The sequence below is a fragment of the Carcharodon carcharias genome, assembly GCF_017639515.1.
Source record: "Carcharodon carcharias isolate sCarCar2 chromosome 36 unlocalized genomic scaffold, sCarCar2.pri SUPER_36_unloc_2, whole genome shotgun sequence".
NCBI classification, from domain to species: Eukaryota; Metazoa; Chordata; class Chondrichthyes; order Lamniformes; family Lamnidae; genus Carcharodon; species Carcharodon carcharias.
Genome location: NW_024470737.1, coordinates 958,176 through 977,545, shown reverse-complemented (window position 1 = coordinate 977,545; position 19,370 = coordinate 958,176). Strand labels below are relative to the sequence as shown.

At 56.4% G+C, this 19,370-nt stretch overlaps 1 protein-coding gene across 4 annotated transcripts in view; it reads left to right on the top strand.

The window, feature by feature from the left end:
• Positions 1-18,797, top strand: part of LOC121274411 (sorting nexin-27-like) — a 91,553-nt gene extending 72,756 nt beyond the window's left edge. The window contains exons 10-13 of one of the 4 annotated variants that reach the window (XM_041181719.1): positions 9,685-9,813; positions 13,023-13,082; positions 17,323-17,382; positions 18,091-18,797. In XM_041181719.1, coding sequence (XP_041037653.1) covers positions 9,685-9,813; positions 13,023-13,082; positions 17,323-17,382; positions 18,091-18,138 — 297 coding nt within the window. In that variant the 3' untranslated portion in view covers positions 18,139-18,797. Of the gene's footprint in view, positions 1-6,173; positions 6,353-9,681; positions 9,814-12,396; positions 12,537-13,022; positions 13,083-17,322; positions 17,383-18,090 lie in introns of those variants that run through there. The other 3 variants (XM_041181718.1, XM_041181721.1, XM_041181720.1) reach the window with 3 other exon arrangements.
• The last annotated feature ends 573 nt before the right edge of the window (positions 18,798-19,370 follow it).

The following is a 19,370-nucleotide window of genomic DNA, read 5'->3' as shown; positions in this document are numbered from 1 at the left end:
AGGGAGGTGGAGGTTAGAGTAACGATGACAGGGAGGGAACTGGAGGTTAGTGTAATGGTGACAGGGAGGGAGCTGGAGGTTAGTGTAACGGTGACAGGGAGGGAGGTGGAGGTTAGTGTATCGGTGACAGGGAGGGATCTGGAGGTTAGTGTAACGGTGACAGGGAGGGAGCTGGAGGTTAGTGTAACGGTGACAGGGAGGGAGCTGGAGGTTAGTGTAACGGTGGCAGCGAGGGAGCTGGAGGTTAGTGTAACGGTGGCAGCGAGGGAGCTGGAGGTTAGTGTAACGGTGACAGGGAGGGAGCTGGAGGTTAGCGTAACGGTGACAGGGAGCGAGCTGGAGGTTAGTGTAACGGTGACAGGGAGCGAGCTGGAGATTAGTACCACGGTAACAGGGAGGGAGATGGAGGTTAATGCCACGGTGACAGTGAGGGAGGTGGACGTTAGTACCACGGTGACAGGGAGGGAGGTGGAGGTTAGTACCACGGTGACAGGGAGGGAGCTGGAGGTTAGTGTAACAGTGACTGGGAGGGATGTGGAGGTTAGTGTAATTGTGACAGGGAAGGAGCTGGAGTTTAGTACAACTGTGACAGGGAGGGAGGTGGAGGTTAGTGTAACGGTGACAGGGAGGGAGGTGGAGGTTAGTACCACGGTGACAGGGAGGGAGGTGGAGGTTAGTGTAACGGTGACAGGGAAGGAGCTGGAGTTTAGTACAACGGTGACAGGGAGGGAGGTGGAGGTTAGTACCACCCTGACAGGGAGGGAGCTGGAGGTTAGTGTAACGGTGACAGGGAGGGAGCTGGAGGTTAGTGTAACGGTGACAGGGAGGGAGCTGGAGGTTAGTGTAACGGTGACAGGGAGGGAGCTGGAGGTTAGTGTAACGGTGACAGGGAGGGAGCTGGAGGTTAGTGTAACAGTGACAGGGAGGGAGGTGGATGTTTGTACCACGGTGATAGGGAGGGAGCTGGAGGTTAGTGTAACGGTGACAGGGAGGGAGTTGGAGGTTAGTGTAAAGGTGACAGGGAGGGAGCTGGAGGTTAGTGTAATGGTGACAGGGAGGGATCTGGAGGTTAGTGTAACGGTGACAGGGAGGGAGCTGGAGGTTAGTGTAACGGTGACATGGAGGGAGCTGGAGGTTAGTGTACCGGTGACAGGGAGGGAGCTGGAGGTTAGTGTAACGGTGACAGGGAGGGAGCTGGAGGTTAGTGTAACGGTGACAGGAGGGAGCTGGAGATTAGTGTACCGGTGACAGGGAGGGAGCTGGAGGTTAGTGTAACGGTGACAGGGAGGGAGCTGGAGGTTACTACAATGGTGACAGGGAGGGAGCTGGAGGTTAGTGTAACGGTGAAAGGGAGGGAGCTGGAGGTTAGTGTAACGGTGACAGGGAGGGAGCTGGAGGTTACTACAATGGTGACAGGGAGGGAGCTGGAGGTTAGTATAACGGTGACAGGGAGCGAGCTGGAGGTTAGTGTAACGGTGACAGGGAGAGAGCTGGAGGTTAGCGTAACGGTGACAGGGAGGGAGCTGGAGGTTATTTTAACGGTGACTGGGAGGGAGCTGGAGTTTAGTACAAAGGTGACAGGGAGGGAGCTGGTGGTTAGTACAACGGTGACAGGAAGGGAGGTGGAGGTTACTGTAACGGTGTCAGGGAGGGAGGTGGGGGTTAGTGTAACGGTGTCAGGGAGGGAGGTGGAGGTTAGTGTAACGGTGTCAGCGAGGGAGCTGGAGGTTAGTACAACGGTGACAGGAAGGGAGGTGGAGGTTAGTACAACGGTGACAGGGATGGAGCTGGAGTTTAGTACAACGGTGACAGGGAGGGAGGTGGAGGTTAGTGTAAAGGTGACAGGGAGGGAGCTGGAGGTTAGTGTAACGGTGACAGGGAGGGATCTGGAGGTTAGTGTAACGATGACAGGGAGGGAGCTGGAGGTTAGTGTAACGGTGACAGGGAGGGAGCTGGAGGTTAGTGTACCGGTGACAGGGAGGGAGCTGGAGGTTAGTACCACGGTGACAGGGAGGGAGCTGGAGTTTAGTACAACGGTGACAGGGAGGGAGCTGGAGGTTAGTGTAACGGTGACAGGGAGGGAGCTGGAGGTTAGTGTAACGGTGACAGGGAGGGAGCTGGAGGTTGTTGTAACGGTGACAGGGAGGGAGCTGGAGGTTAGTGTAACGGTGACAGGGAGGGAGCTGGAGGTTAGTGTAACGGTGACAGGGAGGGAGCTGGAGGTTAGTGTAATGGTGACAGGGAGGGAGCTGGAGGTTAGTGTAACGGTGACAGGAGGGAGCTGGAGATTAGTGTACCGGTGACAGGGAGGGAGCTGGAGGTTAGTGTAACGGTGACAGGGGGGGAGCTGGAGGTTAGTACAAAGGTGACAGGGAGGGAGCTGGAGGTTAGTGTAACGGTGACAGGGAGGGAGCTGGAGGTTAGTTTAACGGTGTCAGGGAGAGAGCTGGAGGTTAGCGTAACGGTGACAGGGAGGGAGCTGGAGGTTATTTTAACGGTGACCGGGAGGGAACTGGAGTTTAGTACAAAGGTGACAGGGAGGGAGCTGGAGTTTAGTACAAAGGTGACAGGGTGGGAGCTGGAGGTTAGTGTAACGGTGACAGTGAGGGAGGTGGAGGTTAGTACAACGGTTTCAGGAAGGGAGGTGGAGGTTACTGTAACGGTGACAGGGAGGGAGGTGGAGGTTAGTGTAACGGTGTCAGCGAGGGAGCTGGAGGTTAGTACAACGGTGACAGGAAGGGAGGTGGAGGTTAGTACAACGGTGACAGGGAGGGAGGTGGAGGTTAGTGTAACGGTGACAGGGAGGGAGCTGGAGTTTAGTGTAACGGTGACAGGGAGGGTGCTGGAGGTTAGTGTAACGGTGACAGGGAGGGAGCTGGAGGTTAGTACAACGGTGACAGGGAGGGCGCTGGAGGTTAGTGTAACGTTGACAGTGAGGGAGTTGGGGGTTACTGTAACGGTGACAGGGAGGGAGCTGGAGGTTAGTACAACGGTGACAGGGAGGGAGGTGGAGGTTAGTACAACGGTGACAGGGAGGGAGGTGGAGGTTAGTGTAACGGTGACAGGGCGGGACCTGGAGTTTAGTGTATCGGTGACAGGGAGGGAGCTGGAGGTTATTTTAACGGTGACCGGGAGGGAGCTGGAGTTTAGTACAAAGGTGACAGGGAGGGAGCTGGAGGTTAGTACAACGGTGACAGGAAGGGAGGTGGAGGTTACTGTAACGGTGTCAGGGAGGGAGGTGGAGGTTAGTGTAACGGTGTCAGCGAGGGAGCTGGAGGTTAGTACAACGGTGACAGGAAGGGAGGTGGAGGTTAGTACAACGGTGACAGGGATGGAGGTGGAGGTTAGTGTAACGGTGACAGGGAGGGAGCTGGAGTTTAGTGTAACGGTGACAGGGAGGGAGCTGGAGGTTAGTGTAACGGTGACAGGGAGGGAGCTGGAGGTTAGTACAACGGTGACAGGGAGGGAGTGGAGGTTAGTGTAACGGTGACAGGGAGGGCGCTGGAGGTTAGTGTAACGTTGACAGCGAGGGAGTTGGGAGTTAGTGTAACGGTGACAGGGAGGGAGGTGGAGGTTAGTACAACGGTGACAGGGAGGGAGGTGGAGGTTAGTACAACGGTGACAGGGAGGGAGGTGGAGGTTAGTGTAACGGTGACAGGGCGGGACCTGGAGTTTAGTGTATCGATGACAGGGAGGGAGCTGGAGGTTAGTACAACGGTGACAGGGAGGGAGGTGGAGGTTAGTGTAACGGTGACAGGGAGGGAGCTGGAGGTTAGTGTAACGGTGACAGGGAGGGAGCTGGAGGTTGTTGTAACGGTGACAGTGAGGGAGCTGGAGGTTAGTGTAACGGTGACAGGGAGGGAGGTGGAGGTTAGTGTATCGGTGACAGGGAGGGACCTGGAGGTTAGTGTAACGGTGACAGGGAGGGAGCTGGAGGTTAGTGTAACGGTGGCAGCGAGGGAGCTGGAGGTTAGTGTAACGGTGACAGGGAGGGAGCTGGAGGTTAGTGTAACGGTGACAGGGAGGGAGCTGGAGGTTAGTGTAACGGTGACAGGGAGGGAGCTGGAGATTAGTACCACGGTAACAGGGAGGGAGATGGAGGTTAGTGCCACGGTGACAGTGAGGGAGGTGGACGTTTGTACTACGGTGACAGGGAGGGAGGTGGAGGTTAGTGTAACGGTGACAGGTAGGGAGGTGGAGGTTAGTACCACGGTGACAGGGAGGGAGCTGGAGGTTAGTGTAACAGTGACTGGGAGGGAGGTGGAGGTTAGTGTAATTGTGACAGGGAAGGAGCTGGAGTTTAGTACAACGGTGACAGGGAGGGAGATGGAGGTTAGTACCACGGTGACAGGGAGGGAGCTGGAGGTTAGTGTAACGGTGACAGGGAGGGAGCTGGAGGTTAGTGTAACGGTGACAGGGAGGGAGGTGGAGGTTAGTACCACGGTGACAGGGAGGGAGCTGGAGGTTAGTGTAACGGTGACAGGGAGGGAGCTGGAGGTTAGTGTAACGGTGACAGGGAGGGAGGTGGAGGTTAGTACCACGGTGACAGGGAGGGAGGTGGAGGTTAGTGTAACGGTGACAGGGAAGGAGCTGGAGTTTAGTACAACGGTGACAGGGAGGGAGCTGGAGGTTAGTGTAACGGTGACAGGGAGGGAGCTGGAGGTTAGTGTAACGGTGACAGGGAGGGAGCTGGAGATTAGTGTAACGGTGACAGGGAGGGAGCTGGAGGTTAGTGTAATGGTGACAGGGAGGGAGGTGGATGTTTGTACCACGGTGATAGGGAGGGAGCTGGAGGTTAGTGTAACGGTGACAGGGAGGGAGGTGGAGGTTAGTGTAAAGGTGACAGGGAGGGAGCTGGAGGTTAGTGTAACGGTGACAGGGAGGGATCTGGAGGTTAGTGTAACGATGACAGGGAGGGAGCTGGAGGTTAGTGTAACGGTGACTGGGAGGGAGCTGGAGGTTAGTGTAACGGTGACTGGGAGGGAGCTGGAGGTTAGTGTAACGGTGACTGGGAGGGAGCTGGAGGTTAGTGTAACGGTGACAGGAGGGAGCTGGAGATTAGTGTACCGGTGACAGGGAGGGAGCTGGAGGTTAGTGTAACGGTGACAGGGGGGGAGCTGGAGGTTAGTACAATGGTGACAGGGAGGGAGCTGGAGGTTAGTGTAACGGTGACAGGGAGGGAGCTGGAGGTTAGTGTAACGGTGTCAGGGAGAGAGCTGGAGGTTAGTGTAACGGTGACAGGGAGGGAGCTGGAGTTTAGTACAAAGGTGACAGGGAGGGAGCTGGAGGTTAGCGTAACGGTGACAGGGAGGGAGCTGGAGGTTATTTTAACGGTGACCGGGAGGGAGCTGGAGTTTAGTACAAAGGTGACAGGGAGGGAGCTGGAGTTTAGTACAAAGGTGACAGGGTGGGAGCTGGAGGTTAGTGTAACGGTGACAGTGAGGGAGGTGGAGGTTAGTACAACGGTGACAGGAAGGGAGGTGGAGGTTACTGTAACGGTGACAGGGAGGGAGGTGGAGGTTAGTGTAACGGTGTCAGCGAGGGAGCTGGAGGTTAGTACAACGGTGACAGGAAGGGAGGTGGAGGTTAGTACAACGGTGACAGGGAGGGAGGTGGAGGTTAGTGTAACGGTGACAGGGAGGGAGCTGGAGTTTAGTGTAACGGTGACAGGGAGGGTGCTGGAGGTTAGTGTAACGGTGACAGGGAGGGAGCTGGAGGTTAGTACAACGGTGACAGGGAGGGCGCTGGAGGTTAGTGTAACGTTGACAGTGAGGGAGTTGGGGGTTACTGTAACGGTGACAGGGAGGGAGCTGGAGGTTAGTACAACGGTGACAGGGAGGGAGGTGGAGGTTAGTGTAACGGTGACAGGGCGGGACCTGGAGTTTAGTGTATCGGTGACAGGGAGGGAGCTGGAGGTTAGTGTAATGGTGACAGGGTGCGAGCTGGAGGTTAGTACAACGGTGACAGGGAGGGAGGTGGAGGTTAGTGTAACGGTGACAGGGAGGGAGCTGGAGGTTAGTGTAACGGTGACAGGTAGGGAGTTGGATGTTAGTACAACGGTGACAGAGAGGGAGCTGGATGTTAGTACAATACCCCTACAGCACCCAATACTAATCTGATCCCAAGCCGTTTGGTGAAATATGAAATAGGGCAGTAATATTTTTCTCCAATAGGTATGGTTGCAGAATGCAGCATTTCCTACGATACATAGAAACCAGAAGCAGGAGAAGGTCGTTGGCCCCTTCGAGCCTGCTCTGCTATTCAATATGATCATCGTGGCTGATCCTCTATCTCAACACTGTACTCCCGCTCTCTCCCCATCCCCCTTGACGCCATTAGAGCCTTGAAATCTATCTACTTCCTCCTTAAATATATTCAGTGACTTGGCCCCCACAGCCTCTGTGGTAGAGAATCCCACAGGTTCACCACTTTCCGAGTGAAGAAGTTTCTCCTCATCTCAGTCCTAAATGGTCCACCTCGTATCCTGAGACTGTGACCCCTTGTTCTAGACACCCCAGCCAGAGGAAACATCATCCCTGCGTCCAGTCTGTCCATCCCTGTCAGAATTTTATATGTTTCAATCAGATCCCCTCTCATTCTTCTAAACTCCAGTGAACACAGGCATAGTTAGCCCAATCTCTCCTCACACGACAATCCTGCCATCCCAGGAATCAGTCTGGTGAACCTTCGCTGCTCTCCCTCTATGGCAAGTATATCCTTTCTTAGGTAAGGAGACCAAAACTGCACACAATACTCCAGATGTGGTCTCACCAAGGCCCTGTCCAGCTGCAGTAAGACATCCTCGCTCCTGTACTCAAGTCCTCTCACAATGAAGGCCAACATACCATTTGCCTTCTCAACTGCTTGCTGCACCTGCATGTTTGCTTTCAGTGATTGGTGTACAATGACACCCAGGTCCCTTTGTATATCAACATTTCCCAGTCTATCACCATGTAAATAATACTCTGCCATTCTGTTTTTCCTACCAAAGTGGATAACTTCACACTTATCCACATTATACTGCATCTGCCCACTCACTCAACCTGTCTAACTCATCTTGAAGCCTCTTAACCCCCTCCTCACCGCTCACATTCCCACCTCGTTTTGTGTCATCAGCAAACTTGGAAATATTACATTTCATTCCCTCACCCAAATCATTGATATATATTGTGAATAGTTGGGGCCCAAGCACTGATCCCTGCGGTACCCCACTAGTCACCACCTGCCACTCCGAAAAAGACCCATTTATTCCTACTCTCTGTTTCCTGTCTGCTAACCAGCTCCCAATCCATGGCAATATATTACGCCCAAGTCCATGTGCTTTAATTTTGCACACTACCTATTTTGCTTTTGACCTAGTTCCGCCTCCTCACCAGTATCAGCAGTCTCTTTTTATATGTGCTCGAGGTACTTAATTAAACTATGCTGTTCACCTGGATTTCTTATCATAATGAACACACTATTAATGCTGAAGAGAGAGTCTTTTTTTAAAATTCGTTCATGTGACATGGACATCACTGACATTTGTTGCCCATCCCTAATTGCCCCCTTGAGAAGGTGGTAGCGAGCTGCTGCTTTGAGCTGCTGCAGTCCCTGTGGTGTAGGTACACCCACTGTGCTGTTAGGGAGGGAGTTCCAGGATTTGGACCCAGCGACAGTGAAGGAACGGCCGATATATTTCCAAGTCAGGATGGTGAGGGGCTCAGAGGGGAACTTCCAGGTGGTGGTGTTCCCCATGTGTCTGCTGCCCTTGTCCTTCTAGATGGTAGTGGTCGTGGGTTTGGAAGCTGCTGTCTAAGGAGCCTTGATGAATTCCTGCAGTACATCTTGTAGATGGTACACACACTGCTGCTACTGTGCGTCGGTGGTGGAGGGAGTGAATGTTTGTGGATGTGGTGCCGATCAAGCGGGGCTGCTTTGTCCTGGATGGTGTCGAGCTTCTTGAGTGTTGTGGGAGCTGCACTCATCCAGGCAAGTGGGGAGTATTCCATCCCACTCCTGACTTGTGCCTTGTAGATGGTGGACAGGCTTTGGGGAGTCAGGAGGTGAGTTACTCACTGCAGGATTCATAAGAACATTAGAAACAGGAGTAGGATTAGGCCATTCGGCCCATCGAGCATGCTCTGCTGTTTCTCCTCCGTAATTTCTCCTCCATCTCAGTCCTAAATGATCAGCCCCTTATCCTGAGACTGGACCCCCGTGTTTTAGATTCTCCCGACCAGTGGAAACAATCTCTCAGCGCCCACTTTGTCAAACCCCTTCAGGATCTTGTAGGTTTCAATCAGATCAATGGTTCGGCCAGGGCTGCAATTTTGTGTCCAGTTCTGGTCACCACATTACAGGAAGGACATAATTGTCCCGGTGAGAGTACAGAGGATATTTACAAGAATGTTGCCAGGGCTTGAAAATTGCAGCTATGAAGAAAGATTGGATAGGCTGGAGTTGTTTTCCTTAGAACAGAGGAGGCTGTGGGGTGACTGGATTGAGGTGTACAAAATGAAGAGGGGCCTAGATAGAGTTGACAGGAGAGACCTGTTTCTCCTGGCTGAGGGGTCAGTTACCAGGGGGCAAGGATTTAAGATGATCGCTAGGGGGATTAGGGGAACATGAGGAAAAACATTTTCACCCAGAGGGTGGTGGGCGTCTGGAATTCACTGCCTAAGTTGGTGGTTGAGGCAGAAACCCTCAACTCATTTAAAAGGTACCTGACTCTGCGCCTGACGTGCTGTAACCTATGGGACCGGGTGCTGGAACCTGCAGGGCTATGGGACCGGGTGCTGGAACCTGCAGGGCTACGGGACTGGGTGCTGGAAGGTGGGATTAGAATGGACGCTTAGTTTTGTTTTTCAGCCGATGCAGACACGATGGGCTGAATGGCCTCTTTCTGTGCCGTAACTTTTCTATGGTTTCTATCACCTCTCATCCAGAGAATATAAACCCAATTTACTCAGCCCCTCGTCGTAGGACATCCCCCTCATCCCAGGGACCAATCTAGTGACCCTTCGCTGTACCACCTCCAATACAAGGATATCCTTCCTTAAATGTGGAGACCAAAACCTCACACAGTATTCCAGATGTGGTCTCACCAACACCCTGTACAACTGGAGCAAGGCTTCTTCCTTCTTGTACCCCGGCCCCTGTAATAAAGGCCCACATACCATTTACCTTCCTAACAGCTTACTGCACCCACACCCTAATTTCCTGTGTTCCTTGTACAAACTCACCCCAAGTCCCAGCCAATTCCCAGCCTCTGACCTGCTCTCGTAGCCACAGTATTTCTATGGCTGGTCCAGTTCGGTTTCTGGTCAGCGGTGACCTCCCACCCCAGGAGGTTGATGGTGTCTGCGTGTTGCAGCATCACGGTGTGCGAGCGTAGAGCTCCGAGCCCCTTCCAGGGGAGGGGTGGGGGCAGTACGAACCGGCGGGGGTTCCACGGCTTGGCCGGACTGAATGGCGGAACGGGCTCGAGGGGCAGAGCGGCCTCCTGCTGCTCCTCCTCGGTCTCGCTGGGGCCTTATTAAATCAAGGGAGCCCTCCCGAGAGCGATGGACATTAGCCTGTATGGAGGAGGGTGGCGGGGGAGGGGGTGCCTGAGACCTTTGCTGTAGCTGTGATCTGGGATACAGGGTCAGTGATGCGCTCGCTAACTCCTTCCCCCACCCCCCCCTCCCCCTTGCTCAGCAGAACCAGGTGATTGCCTTTGAGTGGGACGACATGCAGAGGTGGGACACGGATGAAGAAGGAATGGCTTTCTGCTTCGAGTATGCCCGAGGGGAGAAGAAACCCAGATGGGTGAAGATCTACACGCCCTACGTGAGTCCCTGTGCGAACAGAAACCCCCCCCCCTCTGCCCCCAACAGCCTGCGGGGAAGGGTGGGGTGGGGGGTGGTAGTCACTGAGGGGACCACAGGGGTCAGGGGTGCTGTTCAGGTAATCCCAGTGAGTCACGCCCTCCCTCTCGTCTCGAGGTTTTTATTGTTCGTTCCCGGGGTGTGGGGTTTATTGGCCGTCCCTAATTGCCCCTTGAGAAGGTGGTGGTGAGCTGCCTTCTTGAGCCGCTGCAGTCCCTGTGGTGTAGCTGAACTGAAGGGAGCCCGAAGGTTGTGGGTTCAGGAACCAGCCCCAGAGACGCGAGGAAGCACCAGATCCAGTCGGACTCTTGCAATGCCAGTGCTGAGGGAGTCCCGCACTGTCGGAGGGTCAGTGCTGAGGGAGTCCCGCACTGTCGGAGGGTCAGTACTGAGGGAGTCCCGCACTGTCGGAGGGTCAATACTGAGGGAGTCCCGCACTGTCGGAGGGTCAGTGCTGAGGGAGTGCCGCACTGTCGGAGGGTCAATACTGAGGGAGTCCCGCACTGTCGGAGGGTCAGTACTGAGGGAGTCCCGCATTGTCGGAGGGTCAGTACTGAGGGAGTCCCGCACTGTCGGCGGGTCAGTACTGAGGGAGTCCCGCACTGTCGGAGGGTCAGTACTGAGGGAGTCCCGCAGTGTCGGAGGGCCAGTACTGAGGGAGTCCTGCACTGTCGGAGGGTCAGTGCTGAGGGAGTCCCGCACTGTCGGAGGGTCACTGCTGAGGGTGTCCCGCACTGTCGGAGGGTCAGTGCTGAGGGAGTCCCGCACTGTCAGAGGGTCAGTACTGAGGGAGTCCCGCACTGTCGGAGGGTCAGTGCTGAGGGAGTCCCGCACTGTCGGAGGGTCAGTGCTGAGGGAGTCGCGCACTGTCGGAGGGTCAGTACTGAGGGAGCGCCGCACTGTCGGAGGGTCAGTGCTGAGGGAGTCCCGCACTGTCGGATGGTCAGTACTGAGGGAGTGCTGCACTGTCGGAGGGTCTGTGCTGAGGGAGCGCCGCACTGTCGGAGGGTCACTACTGAGGGAGCGCCGCACTGTCGGAGGGTCACTGCTGAGGGTGTCCTGCACTGTCAGAGGGTCAGTACTGAGGGAGCGCCGCACTGTCGGAGGGTCAGTACTGAGGGAGTGCCGCTCGTCCTCTTTTTTTAAGTTTTTGAGCTCCGTCTCCTCCCGATGGAGACCGTGCCTCTAGCTGATGCCCCTGCTGTGCTGTGTGAGCCGAGGCTGGAGACATACCCGCGGGGTAGGCCTGTCTGGTTAAGCGTGGCTGTGAGAGCAGGGACCTTCCCCCCGCCTCCTGCGCAGAGGCTGCTACCTTTGCCCTGGTTCACCGTAAGGCACAGGAGGGAACCTGCATTTCTCTAGCGCCTCCCATCGCCTCAGTACACGCGTGGTCACTGTTGTGATGTGGGGAAGGTGGCTCCTGCTAAACAGCACAGACCCGGGTGGCCTGTGACATGGAAGGAGGAGGAGGGGGGAGGGGGGGGTGGTGAATGTCGGGCCCTGGGACGCCTCGCAGAGTAGGTGACCACACCAGCAGAGGAGGCCGTTCCGTCCATCGGTCTCTGAACGAGCGGTTCACCCGGTGCCGCCCCTCCCCCGCCAGCTGCTTCCCGAAAACGCCCCGCCCATCCCTTCCCCCTCGCGGAACTGAATCAGAGGAAGTTTACGGCTCAGAAAGAGACCGCGCGGCCTATCGTGTCTGTGCTGGGTGGAAAAACTGACCCTCCGACAGTGCGGCACTCCCTCAGTACTGATCCTCCGACAGTGCGGCACTCCCTCAGTACTGACCCTCCTACAGTGCGGCGCTCCCTCAGTACTGACCCTCCGACAGTGCGGCACTCCCTCAGTACTGACCCTTCTACAGTGCGGCACTCCCTCAGTACTGACCCTCCGACAGTGCGGCACTCCCTCAGTACTGACCCTCCGACAGCGCGGCTCTCCCTCAGTACTGACACTGGGAGTGACGGCCTGGATTATGGGACTCAAGTCACTGGAGTTGGGGGGGGTTGAGCTTGAACCTGTGACCTTGTGACTCGGAGGTGTGAGAGTGACTCACTGAGACATGGCCAACACCAGTAAAAAGCAGGCGAGATGAGAACGTGTGTTAATAATCACTCAGGGGCCATGGACATCTTGGGCCAGACCAGTGTTTGTTGCCCGTCCCTAATTGCCCCTTGAGCTGAGGGTCTGGCTCGGCCATTTCGGGGGGGGGGGGGTGGGGGGCAGTTTAAGAGTCGACCACGTGGGCTGTGGGGTCTGGAGTCACGTGTAGGCCAGACTGGGTAAGGGGGGCAGATTTCCCTCCCTAAAGGGGGCATTAGTGACCCAGATGGGGTTTTTATGACAATCGATGATGGTCGTCATGGTCACCGTCACTGAGACTCGCTTTATATTCCCAGATTTATTCATCGGATTTAAATTCCAGCAGCAGCCGGGGTGGGATTTGAACCCGGGTCTCCCTGGGCACTAGCCCGGGCGCCTGGGTTGGGAGCTCAGTGACTTGATGACCACGATGTTGTTGTGACCTGTGGCCTTATTTGTGCAGGATTTCTGATGCTTTTACACTGCGGACGTTGATGCAGTTTTACTCTTGTGCTCCCTCCCTTCCTCCCTTCGGCTCTCTTTCTCCTTCTCTCCCTCCCTCTCTCTCTCTCTCTCCCTCCCTCTCTCTCTCTCTCTCTCCCTCCCTACCTCTCTCTCTCCCTCTCTCTATCTCCCTCCCTCTATCTCCCTCCCCCTCTCTCTCTCCCTACCTCTCTCCCTCCTTCCGTCTCTCTCTCTCTCTCTCCCCCTCTTTCCCCCTCTTTCCCTCTCTCGCTCTCTTTCTCTCTCTCTTTCTCTCTCTCTCTCTCTCCCTCCCTCTCTCTCCCTCTCTCCCTCCTTCTCTCTCACTCTCCCTCCTTCCATCTCTCTCTCCCTCCCTCTCTCCCTCCCTCCCTCTCTCCCTCCCTCCCTCTCTCCCTCCCTCTCTCCCTCCCTCCCTCTCTCTCTCCCTCCCTCTCTCTCTCCCTCCCTCTCTCTCTCCCTCCCTCTCTCTCTCCCTCCCTCTCTCTCTCCCTCCCTCTCTCTCTTTCTCCCTCTCTCTCTCCCTCCCTCTCTCTCTCCCTCCCTCTCTCTCTCCCTCCCTCTCTCTCTCCCTCCCCCTCTCTCCTTCCCTCCCTCCCTCTGCAGTACAATTACATGCACGAGTGTTTTGAGCGGGTGTTCTGTGAGCTGAAATGGCACAGGGAGGTGAGTAAGGCGCAGGCTGCTCGGCCAGGTGGGGCGCGGGTGTTGCTTCGGACTGCCTGGCGCGTGGGACCCTTGCCCCTCTGTTGGCATCTCCCCGCACCCCCCCCTCTCTCTGCTCCTTGTTGGGGGTCGCCACGCACACAGCGGACCCCCTCCCTTGTCCACCCCCGATGCGTGTGCGGAACTTGGCGTCTGTTACTCACGTGTGGGGGATGGGGGGGGGCGGGGGGGAGCGCTATCCCCCCTCCCACCCGCCAGAAGAAGGCTCCGAGTCACCGATGCCTAACTCCCTCGGCATGTGGGGTCACTGACGCACACACTCTCAACGCGCCCCCAAACATAAGCGGAGAGTGGATCGGCTCAGGAGGCCATTCAGCCCTTTGAGTCCGCCCTCCCCTTCAATATGTTCACGCCCCATCTCCCACCTCAACTTCGTTCCCCTCTGCCCGACCCCCTCGCTGAACCCTCGGATGTCCAAAGATCCGTCGACCTCAGCCTTGGATATATCCAAGGGTGGGGCGTTGGCGACTCTCTGGGGTAGAGAACGTCAAAGATTCGCCATCCTCTGAGTGAAGAAATTTCTCTTCATCTCCCTGTAAAATGGCCGACCCCTTACCCCGAGACTGTGACCTCCCCCTCCCCCCCCCCCCCCCCCCCCCCCCCCCCCCCACCGCGCCACGTTCCGGACCCTCCAGCCGGGGGCTTGGGGTAGCGTGGTTAATGGCGTCTACCCTGTCAAGCACCCCCCTCAGGGTCTTTTATGTTTGAATGAGATCGCCCCTCATTCTTCTAAACCGCAGAGATCAAACGCCACCCCAGGGGGCAATCCCCTCAACTCGGGAATCAATCTCTAATGGAGCCATGTGGGATGCCCTTGAAGAGCTGGGTGGTCAAAGTTGTACACAGGTGCCCGTGCAGCCAGCCAGAGATGCCCCCCACGCTGGGCGGGGCGCTAACGGCCCCATACATCCTTCCCAACCCAAACATGCTGACCCACATGCCGGTAGATTCAATTTGGGACTCGCCACCTCACAAATGGCGCAAAATGCACCATACAAATTCGGAGCCTCACTTAGAGGGAAGGGGTGGGCGGGTATCTTCCAAAGATCCAGCCTGGGCGTGATGGGCTGAATGGCCGCCTTCTGTGCTGTGTGACCCCGTGGCCCTGGGGAGGGGACGGGGCTCCTGGGGGAGGGAGAATTGGATGCCGCTTCCCCACTGGCTCCTGGAGACACGTCCAACACACAATGTACAGGTCCCGCCCGGCCCCCAACTCACTGCAGGAGCACATCCCTTATACAGCCCGATGCTGGTCCATCCCTTATTATACAGCCCGATGCTGGTCCATCCCTTATTATACAGACCGATGCTGGTCCATCCCTTATACAGCCCGATGCTGGTCCATCCCTTATTATACAGCCCGATGCTGGTCCATCCCTTATTATACAGACCGATGCTGGTCCATCCCTTATACAGCCCGATGCTGGTCCATCCCTTATTATACAGCCCGATGCTGGTCCATCCCTTATTATACAGCCCGATGCTGGTCCATCCCTTATACAGCCCGATGCTGGTACATCCCTTATACAGCCCGATGCTGGTCCATCCCTTATACAGCCCGATGCTGGTCCATCCCTTATTATACAGCCCGATGCTGGTCCATCCCTTATTATACAGCCCGATGCTGGTCCATCCCTTATACAGCCCGATGCTGGTCCATCCCTTATTATACAGCCCGATGCTGGTCCATCCCTTATTATACAGCCCGATGCTGGTCCATCCCTTATACAGCCCGATGCTGGTCCATCCCTTATTATACAGCCCGATGCTGGTCCATCCCTTATACAGCCCGATGCTGGTCCATCCCTTATTATACAGCCCGATGCTGGTCCATCCCTTATTATACAGCCCGATGCTGGTCCATCCCTTATACAGCCCGATGCTGGTACATCCCTTATACAGCCCGATGCTGGTACATCCCTTATACAGCCCGATGCTGGTCCATCCCTTATTATACAGCCCGATGCTGGTCCATCCCTTATTATACAGCCCGATGCTGGTCCATCCCTTATTATACAGCCCGATGCTGGTCCATCCCTTATACAGCCCGATGCTGGTCCATCCCTTATTATACAGCCCGATGCTGGTCCATCCCTTATACAGCCCGATGCTGGTCCATCCCTTATTACACAGCCCGATGCTGGTACATCCCTTATACAGCCCGATGCTGGTACATCCCTTATACAGCCCGATGCTGGTACATCCCTTATACAGCCCGATGCTGGTACATCCCTTATTACACAGCCCGAAGCTGGTACATCCCTTATTATACAGCCCGATGCTGGTCCATCCCTTATTATACAGCCCGATGCTGGTACATCCCCTATACAGCCCGATGCTGGTCCATCCCTTATTATACAGCCCAATGCTGGTCCATCCCTTATTATACAGCCCGATGCTGGTCCATCCCTTATTATACAGCCCGATGCTGGTCCATCCCTTATTATACAGCCCGATGCTGGTCCATCCCTTATTATACAGCCCGATGCTGGTCCATCCCTTATTATACAGACCGATGCTGGTACATCCCTTATATAGCCCGATGCTGGTACATCCCTTATTATACAGCCCGATGCTGGTACATCCCTTATTATACAGCCCGATGCTGGTACATCCCTTATTACACAGCCCGATGCTGGTACATCCCTTATTATACAGCCCGATGCTGGTACATCCCTTATTATACAGCCCGATGCTGGTACATCCCTTATTATACAGCCCGATGCTGGTACATCCCTTATTACACAGCCTGATGCTGGTCCATCCCTTATTATACAGCCCGATTCTGGTACATCCCTTATTATACAGCCCGATGCTGGTCCATCCCTTGTTATACAGCCCGATGCTGGTACATCCCTTATTATACAGCCCGATGCTGGTACCCTGCCCAACTCGACTGGCGTGTGGGTGAGAACACTGGTTCTCAAACCGGGTGGGTTTCAAGAGTTAGTACGGTGTGTGCGCGAGCGGGAGTGGGTGCGGGAGTGGGAATGCGAGCGGGAGCGAGAGTGCGCACCAGTATTTCTACAATGGGTTAAATCAGCAAGCGTGTTTCTGACATGTAAAACCACGTGCATTGGCTTTGTCAGTGTTTGCACGTGCCTGCGCGCGCCCGTGTGTTTGCGCGTTCCCTACTGTCTGCGTGCTCCCTGTCTGCGTGCTCCCTGTCTGCGTGCTCCCTGTCTGCGTGCTCCCTGTCTGCGTGCTCCCTGTCTGCGCGCACCCTACTGTCTGCGCGCTCCCTACTGTCTGCGCCCGCCCGTGTGTCTGCGCCCGCCCGTGTGTCTGCATGCTCCCTACTGTCTGCGCGCGCCCTACTGTCTGGGCCAGCCCTTGTGTGTCTGCACCCGCCCTTGTGTGTCTGCGCGTGCCCTACTGTCTGCGCCCGCCCGTGTGTCTGCGCCCGCCCGTGTGTCTGCGCCCGCCCGTGTGTCTGCGCCCGCCCGTGTGTCTGCGCCCGCCCGTGTGTCTGCGCCCGCCCGTGTGTCTGCGCGAGATCTACTGTCTGCGCGAGCCCTACTGTCTGCGCGCTCCCTACTGTCTGCGCGCTCCCTACTGTCTGCGCGCTCCCTACTGTCTGCGCGCGCCCTACTGTCTGCGCGCGCCCTACTGTCTGCGCGCGCCCTACTGTCTGCGCGCGCCCTACTGTCTGCGCGCGCCCTACTGTCTGCGCGCGCCCTACTGTCTGCGCGCGCCCTACTGTCTGCGCGCGCCCTACTGTCTGCGCGCGCCCTACTGTCTGCGCGCGCCCTACTCTCTGCGCGCGCCCTACTCTCTGCGCGCGCCCTACTCTCTGCGCGCGCCCTACTCTCTGCGCGAGCCCTACTGTCTGCGCGCACCCTACTGTCTGCGCGCACCCTACTGTCTGGGCCCGCCCTTGTGTGTCTGCACCCGCCCTTGTGTGTCTGCGCGTGCCCTACTGTCTGGGCGCTCCCGTGTGTGTCTGCACCCGCCTTGTGTGTCTGCGCGCTCCCTAGTGTCTGCGCGCGCCCTAGTGTCTGCGCGCACCCGTGTGTCTGCGCGTGCCCTACTGTCTGCGCGCTCCCTACTGTCTGGGCCCGCCCGTGTGTGTCTGTGCGCATCCGTGTGTTTGTACATGTCTGCGTGTGTCTGCATGTGCGCCCATGTGTTTGCGTGTGCCTGCGTGCCAGTACCGCTAAACCGCTGCTCCTGTGCACAGGTTGAAGACGAGACCTCGGACAAGGACAAGAACTGCAACAGTGAGAATATGTGCAGCAAGGTAAACCTCAGCCCCCTTCTCCCCCTGGGTTAAACCCACACCTGCTGCAGCTCCCAGGGAGAAAGGAGCCCCTTCCTGCCTGGTTGGCCCTGAGCGGGGTGGGGGGGGGGGGTTCTCCCCACTAACGCCGTCGGGCACCTCCCTGAACCCCCCACCCTTGGGGACTCAGTGACTGCCCGAGAGGCGGCCGAGCTGCTGCAGTTTCCCTGCTGGCCACACGATGGCACCAGCTGCCAGCGGCCCACCCTGTGGGATGAACCCCCCCTCCCTACGCAGTTACATTTGAGGACCCAGTCCGAGTGTTAACGTGCGGAGCGAGGGCCGAGGGCCTGGAACACAAACAGGGGGAAGGTTACCTGACAGTTGTATAAACTTCTGCTCGGACCCCATCGGGAGTAACCGGGTTCAGCTCTGCGCCCTCAGGAAGGATATATCGGCCCTCGGAGGAGGAGTGGGGTCAGTGCAGATTCACCAGGATGACCCCGGGGCTGACCAGGGTTAAATCCCGAGGGCAGGTCACACACAGACTCGGCTTGTATTCCCTCGAGTGTGGAAGATTAAGGGGGCATCGAATCGAGGAGGGTTTAAGATGATCAAAGGGGTCGACGGAGAGAAATGTACACGTTGCAATTTTCAATACGCTGACGAATTTTTCTTTCAAATCTTTGTCTCTCTCTCTCTCCCCCCCCCTCCTCGTTTTGTTCACAGAACATATTCCAGATACTGCGATCACAGATGAGATCAGCCAGCTCTTAGCCCCCTGAAGGGACTCGTCCCTAACCTCTCGCTAACGTTCTCCCTCGGGGGTCGGAAACCATTGTCCAAGCAGAAGAGGTGGAGGACCAGGAAGCTGAACTGCTTCTCTTTTATATACAAAGAGAGAGAGAGAGAGAGAGCGCCCGAGTCACTCTTTGACCCCACCCCCCGCCCCCCCCGAGCATCTCTGGATCGACGCCTGCCCTATCCATCTCGACCTCTCACCCTCGCCCCAGATCGCCCACTTCACCTTCTGCCCATCCATTGCCTCCCACCCTTGGGATTGGGGGGATGGGGGGTGGGGGAGTGCCAAATGGGAACAGGATAATGGGGAGGAGGTCTGCCTTAGAGCGAGGTTTCGCCTCCCCCTCCTCCCACGGTGACACCATGCTGAGAGATCCATTTCTACCTGTCTGTCTGGGCGCAGGTTCTTGGTGTGTCGAGGGCAGTGCTGGGCGTCAGTGTTTGATGTTGATTGGTTACACACAGTGTTCACTTTATATATGGACTCTCATACTGCCCAATGTGATGCCCAGTGTTCCTCCCTCCTCCCTTCCCGCTCTCTCTCTCTCTCTTTGCACACGTCCTTTTTACTCTTACCCCCCCTCTACTCCCCAACTCCCATCTTTCTCTCTCTCTCCCCTGTATCTTTCTCTCTCTCCCTCATCTTTCTCTCTCTCCCTCATCTTTCTCTCTTCCCCGCATCTTTCTCTCTCTCTGCCCCGCATCTTTCTCTCTCTCTGCCCCGCATCTTTCTCTCTCTCTCTCTTCCCCGCATCTTTCTCTCTCTCTCTCCCCCGCATCTTTCTCTCTCCCCGGCATCTTTCTCTCTCCCCCGCATCTTTCTCTCTCCCCCGCATCTTTCTCTCTCCCCCGCATCTTTCTCTCTCCCCCGCATCTTTCTCTCTCCCCCGCATCTTTCTCTCTCCCCCGCATCTTTCTCTCTCCCCCGCATCTTTCTCTCTCCCCCGCATCTTTCTCTCTCCCCCGCATCTTTCTCTCTCCCCCGCATCTTTCTCTCTCCCCCGCATCTTTCTCTCTCCCCCGCATCTTTCTCTCTCCCCCGCATCTTTCTCTCTCCCCCGCATCTTTCTCTCTTCTCCCCCGCATCTTTCTCTCTCCCCTGCATCTTTCTCTCTCCCCTGCATCTTTCTCTCTCCCCCGCATCTTTCTCTCTCCCCCGCATCTTTCTCTCTCCCCCGCATCTTTCTCTCTCCCCCGCATCTTTCTCT